The sequence below is a fragment of the Centruroides sculpturatus genome, unplaced genomic scaffold (genome assembly GCF_000671375.1).
Source record: "Centruroides sculpturatus isolate CEXI.00-Female unplaced genomic scaffold, Cexi_2.0 scaffold209, whole genome shotgun sequence".
Lineage (NCBI taxonomy): Eukaryota > Metazoa > Arthropoda > Arachnida > Scorpiones > Buthidae > Centruroides > Centruroides sculpturatus.
Genome location: NW_019384446.1, coordinates 759,865 through 783,369, shown reverse-complemented (window position 1 = coordinate 783,369; position 23,505 = coordinate 759,865). Strand labels below are relative to the sequence as shown.

Sequence of the window (23,505 nt, the reverse complement as noted above, 5' to 3'; positions counted from 1 at the left end):
AACAAATTTTTACTATTTATTTTATTAAAATTACTATTAAAAATTATTTTTAATATAAAAAATTAAATATATTAAATAATTTCAAAAGAATGTAATTTTTGGAATTTTGTATTAATATTGTTGTTACTTGCAAATTAATAATTTAATGTATTTTGTTTTTGGTTATTAAATATCTGTCTTATAAAATATCAGGTCCTATAAAATAAAACCTGTACTTTTAATAATTATTTTTACAGTTTGTTTTGAAATTTGTAGTTATTCTGAAAATTCATTGGATGTAATATTATTTACTTTTTTCATTTGTTTAAACTAATCTTAAAGTAGAAGTAAGTGATTACAATTGCTTAATAATGTTTATATTTTTACATCAACATTTATGTTAGAAATTGATTTATCAAATTCCTTAGTATATACAAAAATACTGGATTAAACTGGATTATACTGGAAATACAATTACTATTTGAGAGTCAGTCATTGTACACTTTACTCCATAAAATCTGAAATTTTGTTAAATAAAACAAGAGAGAACTTTTTCTAGAAGTCAAATATTTTATTAAGTACATTACAAGGCTCTCATAATCAGAATATTCTAAACAACGTACATTATTTAGAATACTAGTTGTATCCAACAAAATATTTGCTGGGTACAACTGGGTATATTTTTTACAGCAAAATATTTCAATATTAAACTTTATTTATAATAGGCTATGCCTGTTACAAAGAGGTGGAATTATGTGATACTTTATAATTACAATATAACATCTCTTAAACAATACAACCACAATTAATACAATCTCATAATTAATTAATAATATCAAGATAAATTACAGAATTAATATATTAAATTGATTAACAGTAAAATATTTTTGAGCATAGTTATAAAGATTATATATAGTAGTCTTTTTAGCAGTATGAAAGAACAAATACATAAAAACCTCGCTATTTTTTAAAAATAAAGTTTCAAGATTATATCGTTTACGTAATTCTTGAGCTTTATTACAAGAACAAGTACAAAACAAATGAAACTTAGACATAACAACATTACAACTTATACAAAATAGTTTTGAGAATTGATAAATACTTTTATTAATCAGAATAATTTCTCTATTTAATCTTAATTGAATAAAGAACTTTTTAACATTAAAGGATAAATCAGAACCCATATAATTATTGATGTTTGGATAATCAAGAATAATATTATAACAAACAGAGTTATTATGAATCTTAATATCATGTATATCTTGAGATAAAGATATTTCAAAAGTATTCTTAATCAGTTGTACATTATATATCTCATTTAATTCTGTATTATATATGAACGGAGCTATTGAGAAACCAAACATATTAAATAAAGTGGACAACTGATAGACCCAATTTAATTTTGACTTATCACTAAGCGATTTTTTATACTGTAAATTCATCAGTAGAGATGGAAGCGATCCATTGTCTCTCAGTCGGCTCAAAAACTTAATATATCTTCTCATAAAAAAAGGGCCCAATTTGAATCTATTTAATTCAAGACATAACACCACACCAGGGACATTAAAATCTAGCGAAAAAACCTTACGTATAAATTTATTTTGAATAATTTCCAATTTTTTAAAATACCAAGCTCCTAATAGGTGCAGCGTATCCACATGTATTTAAAACAATAGAAGAAAATAATCTGAATTGAACTTTAATATTACAAATTTTTAATTTAACAAATAGATTAACTAAATTGTTAATCAAGGTAGATGCTTTAGTTTTTACTCTCTTGAATAGTTTCTCGAACGACAAGGTAGATGTAAACACTATACCCAGAAATTTCAATTCTGAGACAACTAAGAGTCTTTCCTGATTAAGAAAAAAAGACATATATTTTTTTGGTAAATTTGGTAATATTTGCTGCAAAAATTATTCTTAAATTACAAATAAAGAGCAAATAAATTTATTTGCACAAAATTTTTTGGTATGTGAGTAGTAGTGGTTTGAGTAGCACTGATCACAAAATTAATTTTCAGATAAAAATTGAGTAGCACTGATCACAAATTTTAATTAAATTAATTTTATTTTAACAATAAGTTTAATATATTCCATTTAATTATTAAATTTATTATAAAATTAAGTCGTACTAGTTTCTAATAATAATTTTTTAAAATAAAAATTTGTTGAGTAAATTAAAACGTGACAATTTCAAATAATATAACATCCAAACAAAATTTCTTAGGCCATAGTAATCACAAATGTTAATGAAATTAATTATCAAATGTTTTTTACAATTAATTATTTTTTCTAAGCGAGTAGGTGTCAGATTTTTTCTAATTTACTTTATGAACTAATTTTTGTTTTGATTATAATCATGTTCTATCTGAATTATTTTATAGATCTGAGAAAATGAAAACATGACAATTGTATGAAATAATATAACATGAAACAAAATTATTTAAAAAATTTTTTTATTTTTACATTAATATCAGATGTCGATTAAATTAAGATTACAAATAATTTATTGTGTTTAATTTTCAAATTAATTTTTTAGGTTATAAATTATTTTCAGATCAAAAATTTCTTGGGTAAATAAAAATTATAAATAATTTTATTCTCAATTCATTTAGAATTGAGAATAAAATTTTCTTTATGTTTTCATAAAACATCTTGTCATTCAATTCAATTTTCTTTAGTTTTCATAAAACATCTTGTAACAATAAGGCAAAGTTTAATATATTCTTTCTAATTATAAAATTAATTTGCAATAATAATTTTTACAATTTGTTCTAATATCCAAGTAAATTAAAACATGACAACTTAAAATAATATTTTAACAATAAGACAAAGTAAAATAGGGAAATAGTTCAATATAATAATTATTTAAATTATAAATTTGTTACTTATTTATTAAATATTGCAAAGAGAACAATGCTTTTTATAATATTTGTGGCAATAGCAATTTGTTAAATATTATCTGATCTTTGACACCAAAGAAGTTTGATGTCTAAATAATTGTAGTTCCAGTTTTTAAAAAGTTTTTTTTTCTATCTGTCCACTTAAAAAAAAAAAATTATTTGTTATATGTTGTGAAATGATTTAATAACTTTTGTAAATTACTATGTTCAATCCAACCAGTTATATCCAATGTTTTTCATCTATAAAATTTAATCCATGAATTTTTTTTGGTAGTAAAATCGACTTGCCATTGATCTTTCGCTGATAATTGATACTTTTTAACAGAATCTATATAAATGTCTATTACAGCTTCTATAGGACTGTGTAATGTTTTTATGGACAACTGTCAATAACTTGAAATGCTTCAAAATCTATTAGCATCACATTCTGTAATTTTATATAAATAAAAATTAGGATTAGTATTATTTTCTTATTAAATATAAAATAATAGATTTCTTGGATACTTGAAATATACTTGATAAATGAAATGTTTGACTAATGAAAGAAGACTATTTCTCGCTCTCTTTTTAAAATGAATAATAGGAACTGAAGAATAACACAATTTGAAAGTTTTTTGTTTGATTTTAGACATGGGAAAAATGGCTTAACTCCCTTACATTTAGCTGCCTTAAATGGTTATTTAGAATGTTGTAAGAAGTTAATTGAAGCAGGTGAGAAACTCTATTTCATATAATTATAAATTATAAAATTATATTAAACCAAGTTTTCATGTAACCTATTTTTTAATGACATTTTTTTTCTGTTATTTTAAACATTTTTATATTTTATTAAATTTTCTGTGTTTAACTTATGGAATTTATTAAACTTAAAACAATAAATTAACTAAAAATAAGTAGGTAACAAGCCTACTTATTTTTATTTATTTAGTTTTAATTTATGATTAATTTTTCTAATATAAAGTGCTTCACAGATATATATATATATATATAATATTCATCATCTCCATCTTACTTTAGACTATTCTGTTGCAATTTGTTCACTACAGCATACTACTTCCTTTTTTTTCCCTATCTCTTCTACTGTTTTGTATCTATTATTTTAATATTCCTAATGTTCTGTTTTTTTTGTATATAAAAAAAGCTAAATAAATTTATTTATTTTACTTATTGTGTAACATTTTTGAATATCTGTGTTTGTTTTCCAGATAAAATTTTTCATATGACAGTTTAGTTTAGTTTAGTTTTCAGTCATAGAGGTTTTAAGATGTACTATCTTTATGTGTAATTAATAGAAAAGATATTTTTATATTAAAATTATTAAGAATAAGGTTTTAATTTTTAAAATTAATAAAACTAAAATAATAATTAATAATTACAGCAATTCTATGAAAGCATAGGTATGAAGGACAAATACAGAAATAAAAATATTTGAATTATGTTTGATAGATATTGATATTATTTGAAATATGATGTTTTATAATTCACAGTATTAATTCATTTTTATTAAAAAAATTTACAAACTTGAAATTCTTATTCTTTAATGTGTGAAAAAATTTTTTATTTAATATATCTATATTCAAATTTATTCTTAATTGTACATCACAACTTTAACTTTTGTGTATTAAAAGTCAGTGTTAAATAACTTTTAAATGTAGTAATAACTTTGTTTATTTATTAATCTATGCATACACCAAACTCCTGATTATTGATTCATTGTCAAAATATTAGAGTTACTGTAAAATGACAAACTATTATAAGCAGCATTCAATTCTTTTTTTCTCTCACAACTCTCACTTCTAAGGGATGGAAGTGAGGTGAGTCATTAGTCCTGGAATATTATTTTGAAGGAGGCAAAGTTGGTGCTCTAAACAACAGATTTGAAAAAAAATATATCATACTAGTCGTAAAATTAAAATATAGTAATTTGGAAAAAATGTAAGAATTATACGTAGAAATGGAAAATTTAAATTTCTACATGATAATTTTGAAAATAGGAGAAATCTACATTTTACGTTTATTGAGTAAATATACATGTCATCTTATGAAATTTGGGACTCACACTTGCATCATGTTATAATGGAGTTGAACTGTATATATACTTAATTTTTTAAACCTAAAATTTTTGACTTTTTCAGTAACTTACATCACATGAGGAACTTATTGATATAGACTATTAATGGATATGGATTAATTTCAATTTGTATTCTATAATCAGTTAATATCCGCATAAAAAATAAAAACTGAAGAGGGGTCATTAAGACCCGAAATGCATATCCGCATTCAGTAATAAAGTCTATTTCAATAAAAGTTCCTTGCGTGATGTAAGTTACTGAAAAAAAGCCAAAAATTTCAGGTTTAAGAGATCGACAGAAACTGGTAACAGAAACGATCAATTAATGCATATATACTATAGTTCATTTAAAACTTCTTAATAGTTTTTTTTATAGTTTAGAGGGTATTTTGGATTATCTATTTTTTCCAGTTTTTCCATGCACACCTGTGCACTAATTAGCATGGATAATCAGGAGTTTGGTGTAGTTATAATTTCTAAATTTGTTTTATTATTTTAAAATAACAAATCTTTGGAAAACAAAATATTTGTACTTTCAAATATTTCTACAAGTATTAGTTAAAAACTTGAAGACCAGACAATATGTCAGTTTTAAAAATTTCTACTTTCATATTTATATAAATAATTAACAAACATTAATTGAAAGATGTATGTGAAATAAAGTATAAAAACAATATATTTTCAGTTGGAAACAAAAAAATTTAAATTTTGTTTATTGCAAATATTCCATTTAGATTTTCCACAAATAGGCTACTTTAGAAAATTATATTGGCATAGGGACTGTTAATAGACTAATTTATAATAAAAATCTTGATTGAGATTGTAAGTGCAGGTAATTATTTATGATTTTCATAAGTTTTGTTAAAAATTTGTCAGAAGAAAAACTAATAAATTTGGATATAAAATATAAAAAATATTTCAATTTTGTATATCATATTGATAAATCAGTAATCATGGTTACATATTAAAATTATAAATGTTATCAATACCAATTCATTGCAATTGGCAGGTTCTGTAATTGTAATTTCTGTATCACAATTGTATTGATTTAACACAAGCAATTATTTCATCTTCTGGCTTTTGTATATAAAGAAGTTTATTTAATTATCAGTGAGCAACTAATAAATTGATATGATTAAATACTTAGTGAAGTATCATTATGATCAGTAACTAAAGTGATAAAAATATTTTTTCTTAAGGTGTTGATTTGAGTACAAAAGATGATAGAGGTCGTACTGCTGTCCATTTGATTGCCTTTGCAGGGTAAGGATAAATATATAATTGTTACTTACTTCATGTACAATTAATTAACTGAATTTATCAGTTCAGCTTGATGAATTACATTATAAAACATCAACATTAAATAGTAAATTTGGTGGTTATATGATTAAATTTTATTATTAATAATATATTATACTGTATAATTAGAATATTGTGATATGTTCAGATTAATGAATTAAATGTTTTAGAAATTTAAATAATAACGAATAAATATATTAAAGTAGCAATTACTATTAAGTTTATAAATTCATATTACAAAAATATTTTAAAAAGAATTTGTACCTTATTTTAATTTTATAATCGTCACTAACCATAAATTTAATATAAAATACATGTAAAATAATATAGTTTATAATTTAAAATATCAATTTTTGTCTATAATATTTTAAATAAATTTACTTCAATTAACAGAAGTTTGGAGTGTCAAGAATTGCTCATTCAGCATGGTGCTGATTACAATATCTGTGATAGTTTTGGAAGGTAACTGTTTAAATATCTTTATTTAGAATGTTACAGATAGAAATAAGATTATTTTATAACTAATGTAATTATAAAAATTGAATATAAATATTAATAATATTGGTAGAAATAGTAAAAAACAATGGCCAATGGTTATTTACATTTAATATACAATAAAATATAAATACAACTATTTCACAAAGTAAAACCTTTGCTTTTGTTCTTCTTCCATTGTTTTTCACCATCAGCAGTCCATGAAAATTTACAAAGATACAGAGATGACCTTCCTTTTGAGGCTACTGCCTTTGCAATAAATTATGTCACAGTATTGTGAACCGAGGGGTAGACCGCCGAGCTTGTCCCCACTTATTGGCTTCTTTGTCAGGGATAGTCCATGTGATAAACGAGTAGGAGGGTTAGCGAGGTCGTGATAAGGTGTCAGTTGTACTCAAGGATGACACATAATTAAATATAAGAATAACATATTTAATAAAGTATAAAGTTATATAAAATGAGTACAAAATGATGGCTACAAAAATGGGAATAAATCAAATTGATTCTAGGTCGTGACAATGATTAATCTATTCTTGTCGTTAGACTGTCTAAGTTCTGGACTTTTATCTGGCCCAACATTCTCTAAGTTAAACTAACCTTAATCTAGCTTATAACTAAGAGAAAGAGAGTTTACAAATAGTTGAAAATACTACCTCTGGGTTTCCTGATCTCATTGTATGGCCATTGGTAAAATGTTCCTGGATCGGCAGAGTTGGCCATTGGCAATTATGGCGAGGTGGCAATGGACAGAATGGCAGTATGGATCTGATGATGTCCGCCCGGAGGACTGTGTCCAAGCCTTTTTTATACACGTCCCAGAGGGGGAACTATAGGGAGAAATTCTGATGCAATCCCGTCTAAGTCTGATTTGTGTCCGGGTTTTATGTTAATTGTCAGAAATTGAAACATTTCTTTAGATTTATTACCTCTTTCTATCAATTATGATTACTCATTCTACCTCATAAATTGCTGGATTAATTGTTGGAGGTGGCTAAGGTCAGAGTTTGTCTTGTAACCTAAGTAATAATTGTTCCTTATATGGTCATAAAATCGGATGAAATAGGAAGTGTGTGGGCTGTGTTTTTCCCTTTCCCATCTGAAAGTTTAACAGGTCACTTCTTGAAGTGATGCAGAAAATTGAAGGGTTGAAAGGTCTAATTTTGATCTCCCAGAAAGGGAAACAGGAGGAAGAAGGGAAATAATGATTGAAAAAAATATTGAGCTTTAAAATTCACAAAAGAGCTTAAATCCTCACAGTATCTGTAAATTTTCATGGACTGCTGATGGTGAAAAACGATGGAAGAAGAACAAAAACAAAGGTTTTACTTTGTGAAAAAGTTGTATTTATATTTTATTGTATATTAAATATTAATAATAATTAGAAATTATCCTCATTTATGTTATATTAGTAAAATTAATAATATAATTAATGCTTGTTTATTGCTTGAAGTGTTCTGAAAATAATGAAATTGTTCTATATGAGAAACAATTATTTTGGCAGCCAAGAAAAATTATATTAGATCTGTCATCAGTTATTAGCTCTAAGTAGTAGATGCAAGTGTTATCTGTGTAATTAAAAATCAAATAAATAAACATTGTAACATAACAACTTAAATTGAAAGATGATATTAAATAATTTAATGAAACAGAATTTTTTCTTACAGGTTACCTATTCATTATGCTGCCAGTCGCACACACCATAATTGTTTATTGTGTTTACTAACTGCTAAAACAGAAGTAAATAGAAGAGATATTGACGGATGTACACCACTTCATTATGCAGCTGCTGCAGATACTGAGGGCCGGTAGGAAAATATTTAAAAGATTCTAAAATATTTAAATAAAAAATATGCTTTAATAATGTTTAAGTGATATTTGATATTAAACACTTTCATGATTAATTTCTTAGAATGTTTCAGATTTATGTTTTTAATTTTGTTATATAGAAAAAATTAGAAATATTTTATTATTCAATGAATAAATGATGCTTGAATTGACTGGTACATACATTAAAAAGTATTATGCATAAACTTACAAAATAGTTTTCATTCATTGATGGGAAAACGGGATATATGTCAAGTAAATAAGCACAAAATATCAAATTCCAGCAAAAGCTATTCTAATTTTTTAAGTACATTTGTTACATCACATTCTGTTCTATTTTTGAACGTCTTCAGCCTGACAATGACTGTTTAACACAGGAGAAAATGTTTGATAGAGTAAGTTCTGTCTTTTTCTGCTGGAATCTGGTATTTTGTACTTATTTACTTAGTTTCCATTTATTTTGCAATTCTCTTTTTGTATGTGCATTGAGTCTATAAAATTTAACTTAATGCAAATATGTTGCAAATTTAGATCTTGCTGGTTAAAATATTACTTGCTTTGTACTGCCATTGGCACAATGTGCTAATTTTAGAAATATAAATAAAATTACAAACCTGTAATTTATCTGAATGATTACTTTAGTGTCTGAAAATTTAAATTTTATGATTATTATATGAACCAAACCAAGTGATTTTACATCATTTGCATATGCTGAATATGAAAAGGAAATTACTTTATTATGTAAGGATTTCTTGCAAAACAGTAACATTTACATTTATACTTTTACATTTTATGAAAATCAGTCATTTATTTTCAAATATGTGTTTTCACTCAGTAAAAGCTACAATACAGATTATATAAAATTACACAAAATATTAATATCACTGTAAAGGTTTTGAACAGTTTTTTTTAACCTCTTAAGTAGCTAACAGTAATCAGCAAGCATGTTGATGTTCCATTCTCTCAATTTGCTTTACATCTTTTCGGAATCTTTTCCCATGTTCTTCACTTAAGAATCTAAGGATTTGAGAAGACTAATCAGATGAGACTGTAATAAATGAAGTTTCAAACTCATTTTACAACTGAGGTCCTTGAATGCATCTAGCACTTTGTTGATAATATTTGAACATTTGTATAATTTGAATCTATCATATTATGAAGAAACTTCTTATCATTATATTTAAGAGCTCTGCCAGACTGCCTTTTCTATTATATTTTCAAATACAGCATCATACACAAGTTTCCAAATAGGACCTGTGAATATATTCTCTTATGTAAATGCTAGAAATTTTTACATATGTATTTAAAGCTGATCTCTTATTTATGTAGAATCTTGACAAATTGTTTCATCATACCAAGCTTATTATGTAGAGAAGACATAATCACTTTAAAAGTGACTTAGAAAACTCCGCTCATTTTAATAATGTGAATCTCCTTATATATTCTAGAAACATATCAAATATTGTGAAATGACAAAGAAGTCTTGATTTTGAAGAATGGTTTGCATAATTACACATCAACTCATAATAATTCCATGCTTTTCTGATGAACAGCGCATTGAGAATTTGTAAAACTATACAAATTAAAAAAAAAAATATGTGATATGAAATTTCTGGTATTGACTTTGGACTTGGCAAGCTAAAATTTGCCTTAATGAATATATGAGAAAATTGAATGTAAGATACATTATTTTCAGATTTTAGCATCAATGAAAATATAGTACATTTTAGATTCAATGTAGTATGTCACAATTTGTGACCTCTAGAGCCATGCATTTTATTTCTTTGTCACTCATACCATTGTGTCATTTTAATGATTTTATTAGACTAATATTCATAATAGTAAATATTTAAGAGATTAATTTAGCTCAGTCTTATTAGTCTATTGCAATAACATTATAAATGTTTGGATAAAAATTTCATAAAAATTGTGCAGCACTTTTCAAGAAATGTTGAATTTTTAATGCTTTAAATGACACTGAAGATGATTGTGTGCGGAAAATGTGAGCATTGGATCCAGTGTTGATTCAGAACTAATACAGAATGTGAAGAGGTTTCCAACTTTAGTATCACAAAAGACAGTGCTGTATAATTTTAAAATAAATACTGAACAAATTTATATTAATAGAATCAGTTTTGTTGATGCAAATTTGTTTCAAGTTGTCTGTTTTTACAAAAAAAAAAAAAGAAACTGTGGGTGAACATGTAGAAATTAAAGTGCATCTCAGATTTGACTAAATACAGTTTAACCCGATTATAACGACATCGGATGTAATGACAGCCCTAATATAATGTCAAATTTTTATCGGTCCCATGATTTTACTATACTAGATAATGTTAAAAACTCACTTGTAATGACATAAAACCCTGTTTTAATGTCATATTTAAAGCACTCTCAAATTTACAAAATTAAATTATAAATTTTATTTATCAAAGAAAATACTACGTGTTCAGTCCTAGGGTCAGAGTCCGCTTCCTAGAATGATTGTGAGTGGTACTGTCACCACCTGATTCAGTGGTGTGAGATGCGCCACCCCTTTAAATGACATGACAGTGGGTTAGTCTGCATAGCTCTCATACTCATGTTGTAGTTTAGCATCAAATCAAGTAAAATGGCTAGCTTAAAAAGGAAAGCGTTAACGTTAGACTGCAAAGTAGAAATAATTAAAGCAGTTGAAAGTGGAAGAAAAAAGGCAGATGTATGCAGAGACTTTGGTTTAGCAAATTCTACAGGTCTTGTAAAACTTCATCGGAAATAATGAACAAAATTTACGACTTAGAAAATGACATTGATAAACAATTTTTAGGTGAAAAATGCCTACAATCTAAAATAACTGACTTTTTTTAAGTGAATATTTTTATTGTTTCTTTTTAATTGATATACATTAATTTAACCTAAAAGTGAAAGATATTGGACTTCATGTCTATTGATAGATAAGCAAGAAATGAGAAAATTATCATCCAGGCGTTAATAACACCTGGATGATAATTTTCTCGTTTCTTGCTTAATTTGACTTTTTGTTGCCTTTTGATTTGACATTATTCTCAAAACCGAAAGTGCCACCATTATCAAAACTTGACATATAAAAATTTCTTATAAAAGGTAATTTTTGAAATTTTTAATTACATTGTTGTAAATTTAGACATAATAATGTAAATAAAGTTGATTTAAACATTTAGTTTGCAATTTTATATATACGATATTAAATTAGATGAATTTTATAATAGATTCTTAAATAGACTTGATACTTTTATGGGACTGAAATTATGACCCCGTAGATAACAACACTTGGTTATAACGTCAAAAAATTGCCAGTCCCATGGATGACGTTATAAGCAGGTTAAACTGTATTATATATAGCTGAAAACATTTCTTTAAATATATTTTTGTTTGAAAGTTCATATTAGACAGGTGTGGCCAATAGTTTTTCCCCGGCTCAAATTGGAAAGAAAACTTTTTTCACGGGCTGAACCAGAGGCTGCCCTAGAAAGATTTTGAGGTAGTGCGAGATCTCATTGTGGTGTCATCCTGTAGAGACTAAATTGTACATAGAGATTACAGATATATTTTTCACATTATCATGCATTATCAACATTCTACGCTGTACTTAGGAGATTTGTAATGGAGGGTTAACTCTAAACGCACAGTGAGTTGTTGACTTTTTTTTTTTTAGTCATCAGAATTTTTCATTGAGCTATTTGGACTTGAGTAGCTAATATTGAAAGATTAATCATGGGTCGCATAAATTCATTAGATGGACCGTATATTTGCCATGCCTGTATTAGACTCTACTTTTTAATGTAATATAACTTAAAGAATGATATATATTCAGTGTGACCATATTGTTAGCAATAAGGTTTTTTTATTCTGAATGTTGCATTTCATATTTCATGGATGTAAAAATGCTAAGAACGTTAGGAATTTTAAAATAATGATACATTTTAAAAAAACTGGAAAAGCTTCATAATTTTAATAGCAATGAAAGGTATTTAATATGTGTATTAAATAATTAGTAATAGTTTATGATGGTAATGGCCAATTATAACTTTAGGACAAAGACAATGCTTATTAGAGCTTCAAAGGGTCATGTAAATTCATATGAATATAAAGTAAGACAATATAATATATAAATGTTGTTTGGTATAACTGAATAACAAAATAAAAACAATTAAAGATTAACATTACATCCTGTAAATCACTAGTTAGCTAATAGAGGATATAATAGTTATGAATTTATTAAAAATAAACTAAAAGTGATATTTTACAAAAAATATAAACAGTGAAAAAACCATTTATATATTTATTCCAAAAATTTTATTTGCTTTCATAAAACTAAATAAATTACAAACTTACTACTACAATACCTGTGCATTTGCTGAGAGAATTTTTTATTAACAAATGTTTTCAGCTTTACTACCATAGGCCGCCATCAGGTTTTTAAATCCGTTTTTAGAAAATGTTTTACAAGTAGAACATTCCATTTAAATTTTAACTTTTGAAGTATTCTAAATACAAGTTTAACAAATTAAATAAATAAATTATGAAAAATATAAGGTTAATAATAAATAAAAATAAACTTAAGAACACAAAATAAATGTCTTCTAAGTATTAACTTAAACACTGTATTGAGTAATAAACATCCACCAACAAAACCTTTTTCATCAGTTTACCTTTTTTTGTGTTGAATACAATACTGATAAAAAAGGTTTTGTTGGTAGATGTTTATTAAACTTAAGAATAATATAAAATAAAAACTATGAGAGTATAACACAAAAGCTAAATATGATTATAGGCAGACACAATTCAGAGGTTTCTATGTCCCAATCTTTTTTCAATGATGCATTTTCAAGCTAAAGGTAATGAGTTAATATCCCTCGTGTTTAGCTTTTTGATCTTGTTCTTGTATATTTCTATTTTTTCCATATTCATAGCAATGATTGGAGAATGTACCTTTTTAATAATGTTTGCTTCATCCCAATTTATAACAGAGCCTTCCACCCGTGACAATGCTGCTAAAATTGTATTACTATAGCCTTTTTCTATATTGTACTTGTATTCTTGTATTCCTTGATTCGCACCATGAGATTTCTTTTTGTGACTCAAACATAATTTTTTTGGACCCTAACTGCTGATTTTCATAAGGTATTTCATATACTCTAGCCTATTCTTCTTTCTTTAGTTTGTCTTTATCATTTCTCACTAAGCTGAAAATATTACAAGCTCTTTTGTAAATAATCCTGAAGTTTTTGTAAGTTGTCACTTCATTTATAGTGTTTGTTGTATGTAAATTTATTGATTCTATTTATGTTTTTTTGAAGACTTATCTTTCTTTTCTTTGTAACTCCTGATGAACCCTTCTTTAGTGGATATTTCATATACTAAAGTTTTTACAATTTCTTTAATTCTATTACCATATTAGCCCGAATATAACGCGACCCCGAATTTAACGCGACTCCAAAATTTTCATAAAGATATTTAGGAAAAAAATAATACTCATAAAAGAATTCAAAGAAAGTAAAATTCAATCAGATAAGCATTTATTTATGNTTGAGTAACCCGAGAAATAGCCGAAGATTGCAGCGTCACAGCACTAGCGAAAATTTAAATTTGCCGACTGGAATGCTTTCGGATAACCAGCTTTCGAATAAACGACGCTCTACTGTATAGCTAATAACACAGGCAACCTCTGTAGGAAAATGTCCTTGTTTATCTTACATTCGATTACTTAAACCCCAAATTTAGCGCGAGTCGATTTTTTAACGGAAAATAAATGGTCGAAAAATATCGCGTTATATTCGGGCTAATACGGTAGTTTCTTTTAAGCAGTCCTGTATATTGAAACAATACAAAATGCTCTTTTAAGCAGTGCTCTGAATGCAGAAAGTTTATACTTGTAAGGGTGATTAGACCATGATGAGATGTACAGAGAAGCATAAGTTGATTTGATAAACACACCAGTATAAATACAGTAGAGCATCGTTTATCCAAATCAATTAGGGACTGGGGTTGTTCGGATAACCGATTATGTACAAAAAAATACATTAACCTATCCCGTGTTGAAGTTTTTCTCTATTGCGTGTCGCTTCGCATTGAATTTTTGTCGATGTTAAGCCTAATGTAAACTTTTTAAAATAATAATTGTGACTATTGTGTCATTAAAAATTATTTCTTTATTTTTTACAAACAAAATAAATATATTGAAAAATATAAAAACAAAAAAAAATTTATACTTTAGAAGTTATCTAGTATCAAAAACATTCAATTCAGCATGACACACAGTCCTCAGAAAAATACCATACAAAAGTGACAGTGCTGCCAGCTAAAATACATACACAAACATAAAAAATATTGGAGTAGCCCAAGATATAGCCAAAGATTGCAGCACCACAGCACTAGCAAAAATTTATATTTGCCAACTGGAATTCTTTCATATAACCGACGTTTCGGATAAATGACGCTCTACTGTACCACCATTCTTAAACTGGTAGTCAGTGTTTAGGAAGTGCAGACAATTAGTCCTCTGTTGTTCTAGTTTTAGGTTCAAAGCATGTCTATTGTTGTTAACCACACTCAAAAGCTCCTGAACCCTCCATTTATTTCTCCAAATTATGAATACATCATCCACATATCTTTTATAGAGTAAGATGTTGTCTGTGAAATATCTGAGGATACCTTTCTCGAGCTTACATAGTACAAGTTCGGATAAAAGACCTGTAATAGAACTTCCCCGTGGCACTCCTTTCTTTTGTTGTATAGGACTTGTTGTTGAATTTAAAAAATGATTGATAGCAAACTAATGTGGCTAACTCATTCATTTCATTAAGCAGATAACTCTGGTTTATGTTAAATCATGAACTCAATAACTGCATTAAAGCAAAGATTCCAATTTAATAGAAGGATACAAACTTTCAAAGTACATTACTGTTCCTTTTTCCTTGTCCATTAAATTCAAGCTTTCCAATTCTCTCACAACCTTGCTTGGATTTTGTTCCACAAATACTGGTGGTACTTTTGCATTTCTCTACTACCAGTCTGATTTCTTTAGTTACCTTGTGAGTTTTTGCAAAGGCAAAGATTCTTGGCATTTAGGGGCTGGGGTTATGCAATTTTTTTTTTTTTTTTTAGGAAATTTAAGACAGACGTGAGTGGTGTTTTTCTAGTTTTTTAACCTTTCTGTTTGTTATTGCTACAAATTATTCATCGACCATTTTGCATTCCGTTTTTATAATATAATCTTCCATAGCTTTGTTATAGAATTGTCTTTTCGTAATTACCAGCTGTTTAGTCTTATCTGCTATTATTAATATTAAATCATTTTCCATTAGCCATTCTTTCGCATATCCTATGTTTATTTTTCCTTTTTATTTAGATTTATTGTATCTTTCTTCATTGAGCACCATTTTCCATCTAAAGTAATGTTTTTCAACTTCATTAAGAGGTGAAAGTCCCTTTCTGTTTCTGCCATTGATGTTTGCCACATAGACCTGTGTCATCAGTAACATAGTTGGGGCCTTTTTTATCACTCTTTTTATCTCTTTTGGTACATCAATTTGGTTTCAAAAAGTAAATGGTATTGCTTTATTTTTCTATTGGAACCTGTTTCTTCAAGATTCATTTCATTTTTTTCAAATATTTTCTTTTTAGACTGTGATATGTTTGGTCAGTTAGTTTTATAACCCTCCTGTTCATTTCTTTCAACCTTTCAGGATCTTTTTGGTATATTTTGTCTTCTAGCTTAATAAGTTCCGTATTTCCTGTTTTTTATAACCCTAATTGGCACACTTTATGTACGCACTCTTTTCAAATTCTTTTTAATGAAGAACACTCCTTTGAAAGACTAATTCTATATACAGACATTGGAAAAACCCTTTATGTATACATTCTTTAAGAAAATCCAACTTCCCATTAGACCCTACAATCTTCAAAGCTAGTTTTCTATATAACTTAGAGGTTTCAGCTGGTGTTGTCATTAAAATGTGATGAAACAAACATTATTAAAAAGGTACATTTTCTAAACATTGCTATGAATATGGAAAAAATAGACATATACAAGAGAAAGATCAAAGAGTAGCTTTTAAACACAAGGGATGTAAACTCTACCTTTAGGTTGGAAATGCATCATTGAAAAAAGATCAGGACATAAAAGCCTTTGAATATTGTCTGCCTATAATCATATTTGGCCTTTGTGTTATACTCTCATAGTTTTTATTTTATATTATTCTTAAGTTTATTTTTATTTTTAATCTATTTCATTGTTGNTAACCTTATATTTTTCATAATTTATTTATTTAATTTGTTTAAATTTGTATTTAGAATACTTCAAAAGTTAAAATTTAAATGGAATGTTCTATTTGTAAAACATTTTCTAAAAATGGACTTACAAACCTGATGATGGCCTATGGGAGTAAGACTGAAAACATTTGTTAATAAAAAATTCTCTCAGCAAATGCACAGGTGTTGTAGTAAGTTTTCAATTTATCTTTGCTGAGTACTTCCAGGCTGTAAACTAAATGAAAATATGCAAATAACAATGAAATTAACAAATCATTCATTTAATTAGATGATCTAATTATTTTATTCAAAAAAATCCATTTATGCCAAATTTAGTTTTTGGTTTAACAAAATAAAAGATTTATTATTTTTATGGTATTTAAAATTTGAAGCTTGATTGATTAGACATGTATATATTTTCTCGACTAGAGAACAAGAAATTATCATTAGTATTTAATAGAATAAAATAAATGTTATTGATGATAATATTGAGGAATTATAAATATTATTTTTATTTTCTATTTTAATAAATCCATTAAAATAAAGGATAAAAATAATATTTATAATTGTTCAATATTATAATCAGTAAGGGAATTAGAGCCTTGCAAATTAAAAGGAACTTCTTAATTTTCCTGAATTTCTAATAAATTGATTGTTTCCAGACTATAGTATCTATCATTACTAAGCACTAACCCTAATCTTCAGACAATATTTCTTAACTTCAAAACTTTGAAGTTATCTTCAGTGTATGATTCTATTCAAGGCACAATTTGAACACAAGAAACTAAGATGCCTTAATTGTGTCTTAGAGAGAATTGTATGCTGAGAATGGCCTTGGTAGAGCTGGAAATGATTTGAAGCCAAGAATTATCATGTGAAGATTAGGGTTAGTGCTTATTTTTGTGTACTCTTTTGGTTTTGGTGAATTAATAATAATGATCATTTTTAAATGCAAATTTTGTATGCTTTTTTTACACATGTGCAGTTAATTATTTCATGATGATTAGATATATCTTATTGGGCTGTAATGGATAATCAATTTCTGATGCTTATACTGTGCATTTTAGAAGATTTTTACACATTTTTGAAGTAACTTAAGAGGTTCAAATGAAACGTTGACATTTACCTAACTGTTTAAGATGGAGAGCAATCAACAGACTTGAAGCAGAACAGTCAGAAGCACAGGTTGAAAACTGGCTCAATGTTATAGCATCAGTAGTTCATAGGCTTTGGCATCACTTCCTAGAGACCATATTGCCAAAGTTACTCTGGATTACAACAGCAAATGAAGACTTTACTATTAACCACTTTACAACAATGCCAGATAACACTCTCTCCACTGTGGTCCTACCATATGCAGAAGTCTTTGTGAAAAGTCCTCTCAGCTTGCCAACCTATACGTTGCAAACCCCTCATTTCTCAACACAGGAAAGAGTGATTAAACTGGACAAGAGAACAACTTAACTGAACTGAAGATCAGTAGTGCACTGTACTCTTTACAAACAAGCCCAGATTTGCTCTGAGAAATGACAACAGTTGTACTGATTTGAAGAAAACCTGGTACCAGGTGTCATCTTTCAAACATGATTGGGATTGACTCTTGGGCAGAGAAGTCAGTGTTATAATGTGATCAGTTATACTGACCTCTATGTGGTTCAAGCAGGTTCTATGACAGCTTAGTCGTACAGAGACAAGATTCTCAGACATACTGTTAGACCAATATATCTATGCAGTAGGTAAAAGTTTTATTTTACAGCACAATAACTCTTGACATCATAGAGCCAGACTGGTTGGTCATCTGGTACCTGGAAGAGAATTCAATCACCCATATGGAGTGGCTCACTCCTTCACCAAACTTGAATTTAATAGAGAGAATATCATAATTGAAGCAGAACTTTTTTTCATTTATGTGTGTGTGTCTTATTTCTGTATAATTTCTGTGCCAAATGAGCAATTAATTTTAAAATAAACAGCAGTTGTGCACATTTATTTACAAAATCCATTTAATTTGCAAGGTAGTGTATTAACATATATAAATGTAATCATTGATTATAGAAAGTTTAAAATTTTTTTTTATAGGACTATGCTTGTTACTCTTATAAACAGAATTTTATGTTATTTTTAGATGTGTTAGCTCACTACTTGGATTTGGAGCAGATGCATGCTTAAAAGATAAAAATGGATATTGTGCCATACATTATGCATCAACTAATGGAAAAATAACTGCCTTAGAAACTGTAAGTTTTATACCTGTTTAATTATTGTTTTTGTTATTAATCTATAAATTATTAATTTCAGTTATCAACTTGTAATAATTATTTCCCTCTTCATACTAATATTTCATTAAAAATTCATTAAAAATAACTTTTTACAAATGATAGCTATTTTATGTATACAATAATTGCATTTTATGTTTTTTTCTTATTTTTTCATTCATCTTTTGTTGAATCATTTTCTTAAAATATTATGAATGTATAAATTTTGTATTAAATTAGCAAACAATTATATCACATCTATATATTAATCAGTATGATGAAAACAGTTGCAGAAAAGAACAGTTTGATAAAGCAAAATTTTATTTCAAAAACAAATAGACTGACAGAGATATGATGCATAAAACATATATAATGATCAAATACAAAAAAACAAAACTTTATAAAAAAAAACACTAACAATAACATTGATAAATAAGTGATATAGCAAGAACACTATCAAATGATGAAGCCTAATAAATAAAAATATAAATACTAAATGAAAATATGCAAATAACAATGAAATTAACAAATCATTCATTTAATTAGATGATCTAATTATTTTATTCAAAAAAATCCATTTATGCCAAATTTAGTTTTTGGTTTAACAAAATAAAAGATTTATTATTTTTATGGTATTTAAAATTTGAAGCTTGATTGATTAGACATGTATATATTTTCTCGACTAGAGAACAAGAAATTATCATTAGTATTTAATAGAATAAAATAAATGTTATTGATGATAATATTGAGGAATTACAAATATTATTTTTATTTTCTATTTTAATAAATCCATTAAAATAAAGGATAAAAATAATATTTATAATTGTTCAATATTATAATCAGTAAGGGAATTAGAGCCTTGCAAATTAAAAGGAACTTCTTAATTTTCCTGAATTTCTAATAAATTGATTGTTTCCAGACTATAGTATCTATCATTACTAAGCACTAACCCTAATCTTCAGACAATATTTCTTAACTTCAAAACTTTGAAGTTATCTTCAGTGTATGATTCTATTCAAGGCACAATTTGAACACAAGAAACTAAGATGCCTTAATTGTGTCTTAGAGAGAATTGTATGCTGAGAATGGCCTTGGTAGAGCTGGAAATGATTTGAAGCCAAGAATTATCATGTGAAGATTAGGGTTAGTGCTTATTTTTGTGTACTCTTTTGGTTTTGGTGAATTAATAATAATGATCATTTTTAAATGCAAATTTTGTATGCTTTTTTTTACACATGTGCAGTTAATTATTTCATGATGATTAGATATATCTTATTGGGCTGTAATGGATAATCAATTTCTGATGCTTATACTGTGCATTTTAGAAGATTTTTACACATTTTTGAAGTAACTTAAGAGGTTCAAATGAAACGTTGACATTTACCTAACTGTTTAAGATGGAGAGCAATCAACAGACTTGAAGCAGAACAGTCAGAAGCACAGGTTGAAAACTGGCTCAATGTTATAGCATCAGTAGTTCATAGGCTTTGGCATCACTTCCTAGAGACCATATTGCCAAAGTTACTCTGGATTACAACAGCAAATGAAGACTTTACTATTAACCACTTTACAACAATGCCAGATAACACTCTCTCCACTGTGGTCCTACCATATGCAGAAGTCTTTGTGAAAAGTCCTCTCAGCTTGCCAACCTATACGTTGCAAACCCCTCATTTCTCAACACAGGAAAGAGTGATTAAACTGGACAAGAGAACAACTTAATTGAACTGAAGATCAGTAGTGCACTGTACTCTTTACAAACAAGTCCAGATTTGCTCTGAGAAATGACAACAGTTGTACTGATTTGAAGAAAACCTGGTACCAGGTGTCATCTTTCAAACATGATTGGGATTGACTCTTGGGCAGAGAAGTCAGTGTTATAATGTGATCAGTTATACTGACCTCTATGTGGTTCAAGCAGGTTCTATGACAGCTTAGTCGTACAGAGACAAGATTCTCAGACATACTGTTAGACCAATATATCTATGCAGTAGGTAAAAGTTTTATTTTACAGCACAATAACTCTTGACATCATAGAGCCAGACTGGTTGGTCATCTGGTACCTGGAAGAGAATTCAATCACCCATATGGAGTGGCTCACTCCTTCACCAAACTTGAATTTAATAGAGAGAATATCATAATTGAAGCAGAACTTTTTTTCATTTATGTGTGTGTGTCTTATTTCTGTATAATTTCTGTGCCAAATGAGCAATTAATTTTAAAATAAACAGCAGTTGTGCACATTTATTTACAAAATCCATTTAATTTGCAAGGTAGTGTATTAACATATATAAATGTAATCATTGATTATAGAAAGTTTAAAATTTTTTTTTATAGGACTATGCTTGTTACTCTTATAAACAGAATTTTATGTTATTTTTAGATGTGTTAGCTCACTACTTGGATTTGGAGCAGATGCATGCTTAAAAGATAAAAATGGATATTGTGCCATACATTATGCATCAACTAATGGAAAAATAACTGCCTTAGAAACTGTAAGTTTTATACCTGTTTAATTATTGTTTTTGTTATTAATCTATAAATTATTAATTTCAGTTATCAACTTGTAATAATTATTTCCCTCTTCATACTAATATTTCATTAAAAATTCATTAAAAATAACTTTTTACAAATGATAGCTATTTTATGTATACAATAATTGCATTTTATGTTTTTTTCTTATTTTTTCATTCATCTTTTGTTGAATCATTTTCTTAAAATATTATGAATGTATAAATTATGTATTAAATTAGCAAACAATTATATCACATCTATATATTAATCAGTATGATGAAAACAGTTGCAGAAAAGAACAGTTTGATAAAGCAAAATTTTATTTCAAAAACAAATAGACTGACAGAGATATGATGCATAAAACATATATAATGATCAAATACAAAAAAACAAAACTTTATAAAAAAAACACTAACAATAACATTGATAAATAAGTGATATAGCAAGAACACTATCAAATGATGAAGCCTAATAAATAAAAATATAAATTATTTATTCATAAAGTTGGTGTAAATAATTAAAAAATGAAAAAAATAGTATTTGGTTAAAATAAAATAATGCATAATTTACTTGTACTTTTGTGAGGTGATAAGGAAGGCTTACCCAAAGTGGCTGATGATGACACAATGAGAGAATCATGTCAACATCAAGACATTTCTGACACCAGTTATGATTAGATCCACAAGAAACCTTTTTAATCTCGAGTGAGCAGCTATCTTATATGAAGATTTTCCAAATGAGCAGTCTTGTATCAGGACGTCGAGTAAAAGAATTGAGGAGGAATTTAATGAGAAATGATATGAAAGTGATTCATTCAACTCATTAATTATGTTTTAAAGTACAATAAAACTTCTCTAACTCGAAGCTCCAAGGGGCAGAAAAATTTTTGAGTTAGACAATTCGAGTTACAGAATGATAGAGTAAAAAATGCTGATTATGAATAGATTTGTATTTTTATCTCTCTTGCATTATATAAAGAATCTTTGATAGTAGTTTTTTTGTTTGTTTTAAACAGCCTTTGTAACACCTTTCAGCAAAACGTTCAATGTAACTAATGAAATCAAACAGTACATCTTGTTGAGATAAAGTGAGATGATCTCTCACTTTGGACTGGAACATTGTCTGAAAATTGATATTGGAGAGAAAATACAACTGTTTGAAAATTTCATGGAAATCTGATAATTAGGATCACTTTGGATAAAATAAATATTAAAATTGAAGTCAGGGAAGTTGAAAGTAACATAAATCAGTGTTGAGGGACTATGAAAAACTTCAACTTGGAGAAAATTCGAGTTCAGAAATTCAAGTGGGAGACATTAAATTTCTGTGCCATTCCATTGAGATCAACCAAGTGCTTCATTTTCTTCAAGTTAAAGAAATATTTGAGTAACAGATGTTTGAGTTAGAGAAGTTTTACTGTATTTCTTAATGATATACCATATTTACTCGCATATAAGACAAGGTTTTTATTCATTTATCACAGCTTCAAATTCCTAGGTCATCCTATATGTGTGAGCAAAAGATTCTTTGCATTTTGCAAATGATTTTTGTGAACCATGTATTCACATTTTTTACCGGATGCTTACCCTCTTATATTTAAACACATAAGTATTTTATCTAGGTCATTTCAATAATTCTTGTATATTGTCAGGAGTAAAGATGAACAGCAATAGGAAAAGCAAAGNTTTTAAAACAATAATATATATATATATATATATATATATATTATTGTTTATTTGAGAAATAAATATTGATCATTTCTAGTAAATAATTATTTGATTAATGTATTTCACTTTAAAGAACTTAAAAACAACAACTAGAAATTTCAAAGTTTCTGCATAATTTTATTGTGAATAAATTCATTACAACTTTTAATTATAATTATTTGTTT

At 27.1% G+C, this 23,505-nt stretch overlaps 1 protein-coding gene across 1 annotated transcript in view; it reads left to right on the top strand.

The window, feature by feature from the left end:
• LOC111620394 (serine/threonine-protein phosphatase 6 regulatory ankyrin repeat subunit A-like) overlaps window positions 1–23,505 on the top strand; it is a 181,244-nt gene that overhangs the window by 47,965 nt on the left and 109,774 nt on the right. Inside the window, exons 8-15 of the mRNA XM_023362308.1 lie at window positions 3,514–3,596; window positions 6,156–6,219; window positions 6,649–6,717; window positions 8,415–8,555; window positions 18,971–19,097; window positions 19,341–19,402; window positions 21,484–21,595; window positions 21,854–21,915. Coding sequence (XP_023218076.1) covers window positions 3,514–3,596; window positions 6,156–6,219; window positions 6,649–6,717; window positions 8,415–8,555; window positions 18,971–19,097; window positions 19,341–19,402; window positions 21,484–21,595; window positions 21,854–21,915 — 720 coding nt within the window. The remainder of the gene's footprint in view (window positions 1–3,513; window positions 3,597–6,155; window positions 6,220–6,648; window positions 6,718–8,414; window positions 8,556–18,970; window positions 19,098–19,340; window positions 19,403–21,483; window positions 21,596–21,853; window positions 21,916–23,505) is intronic.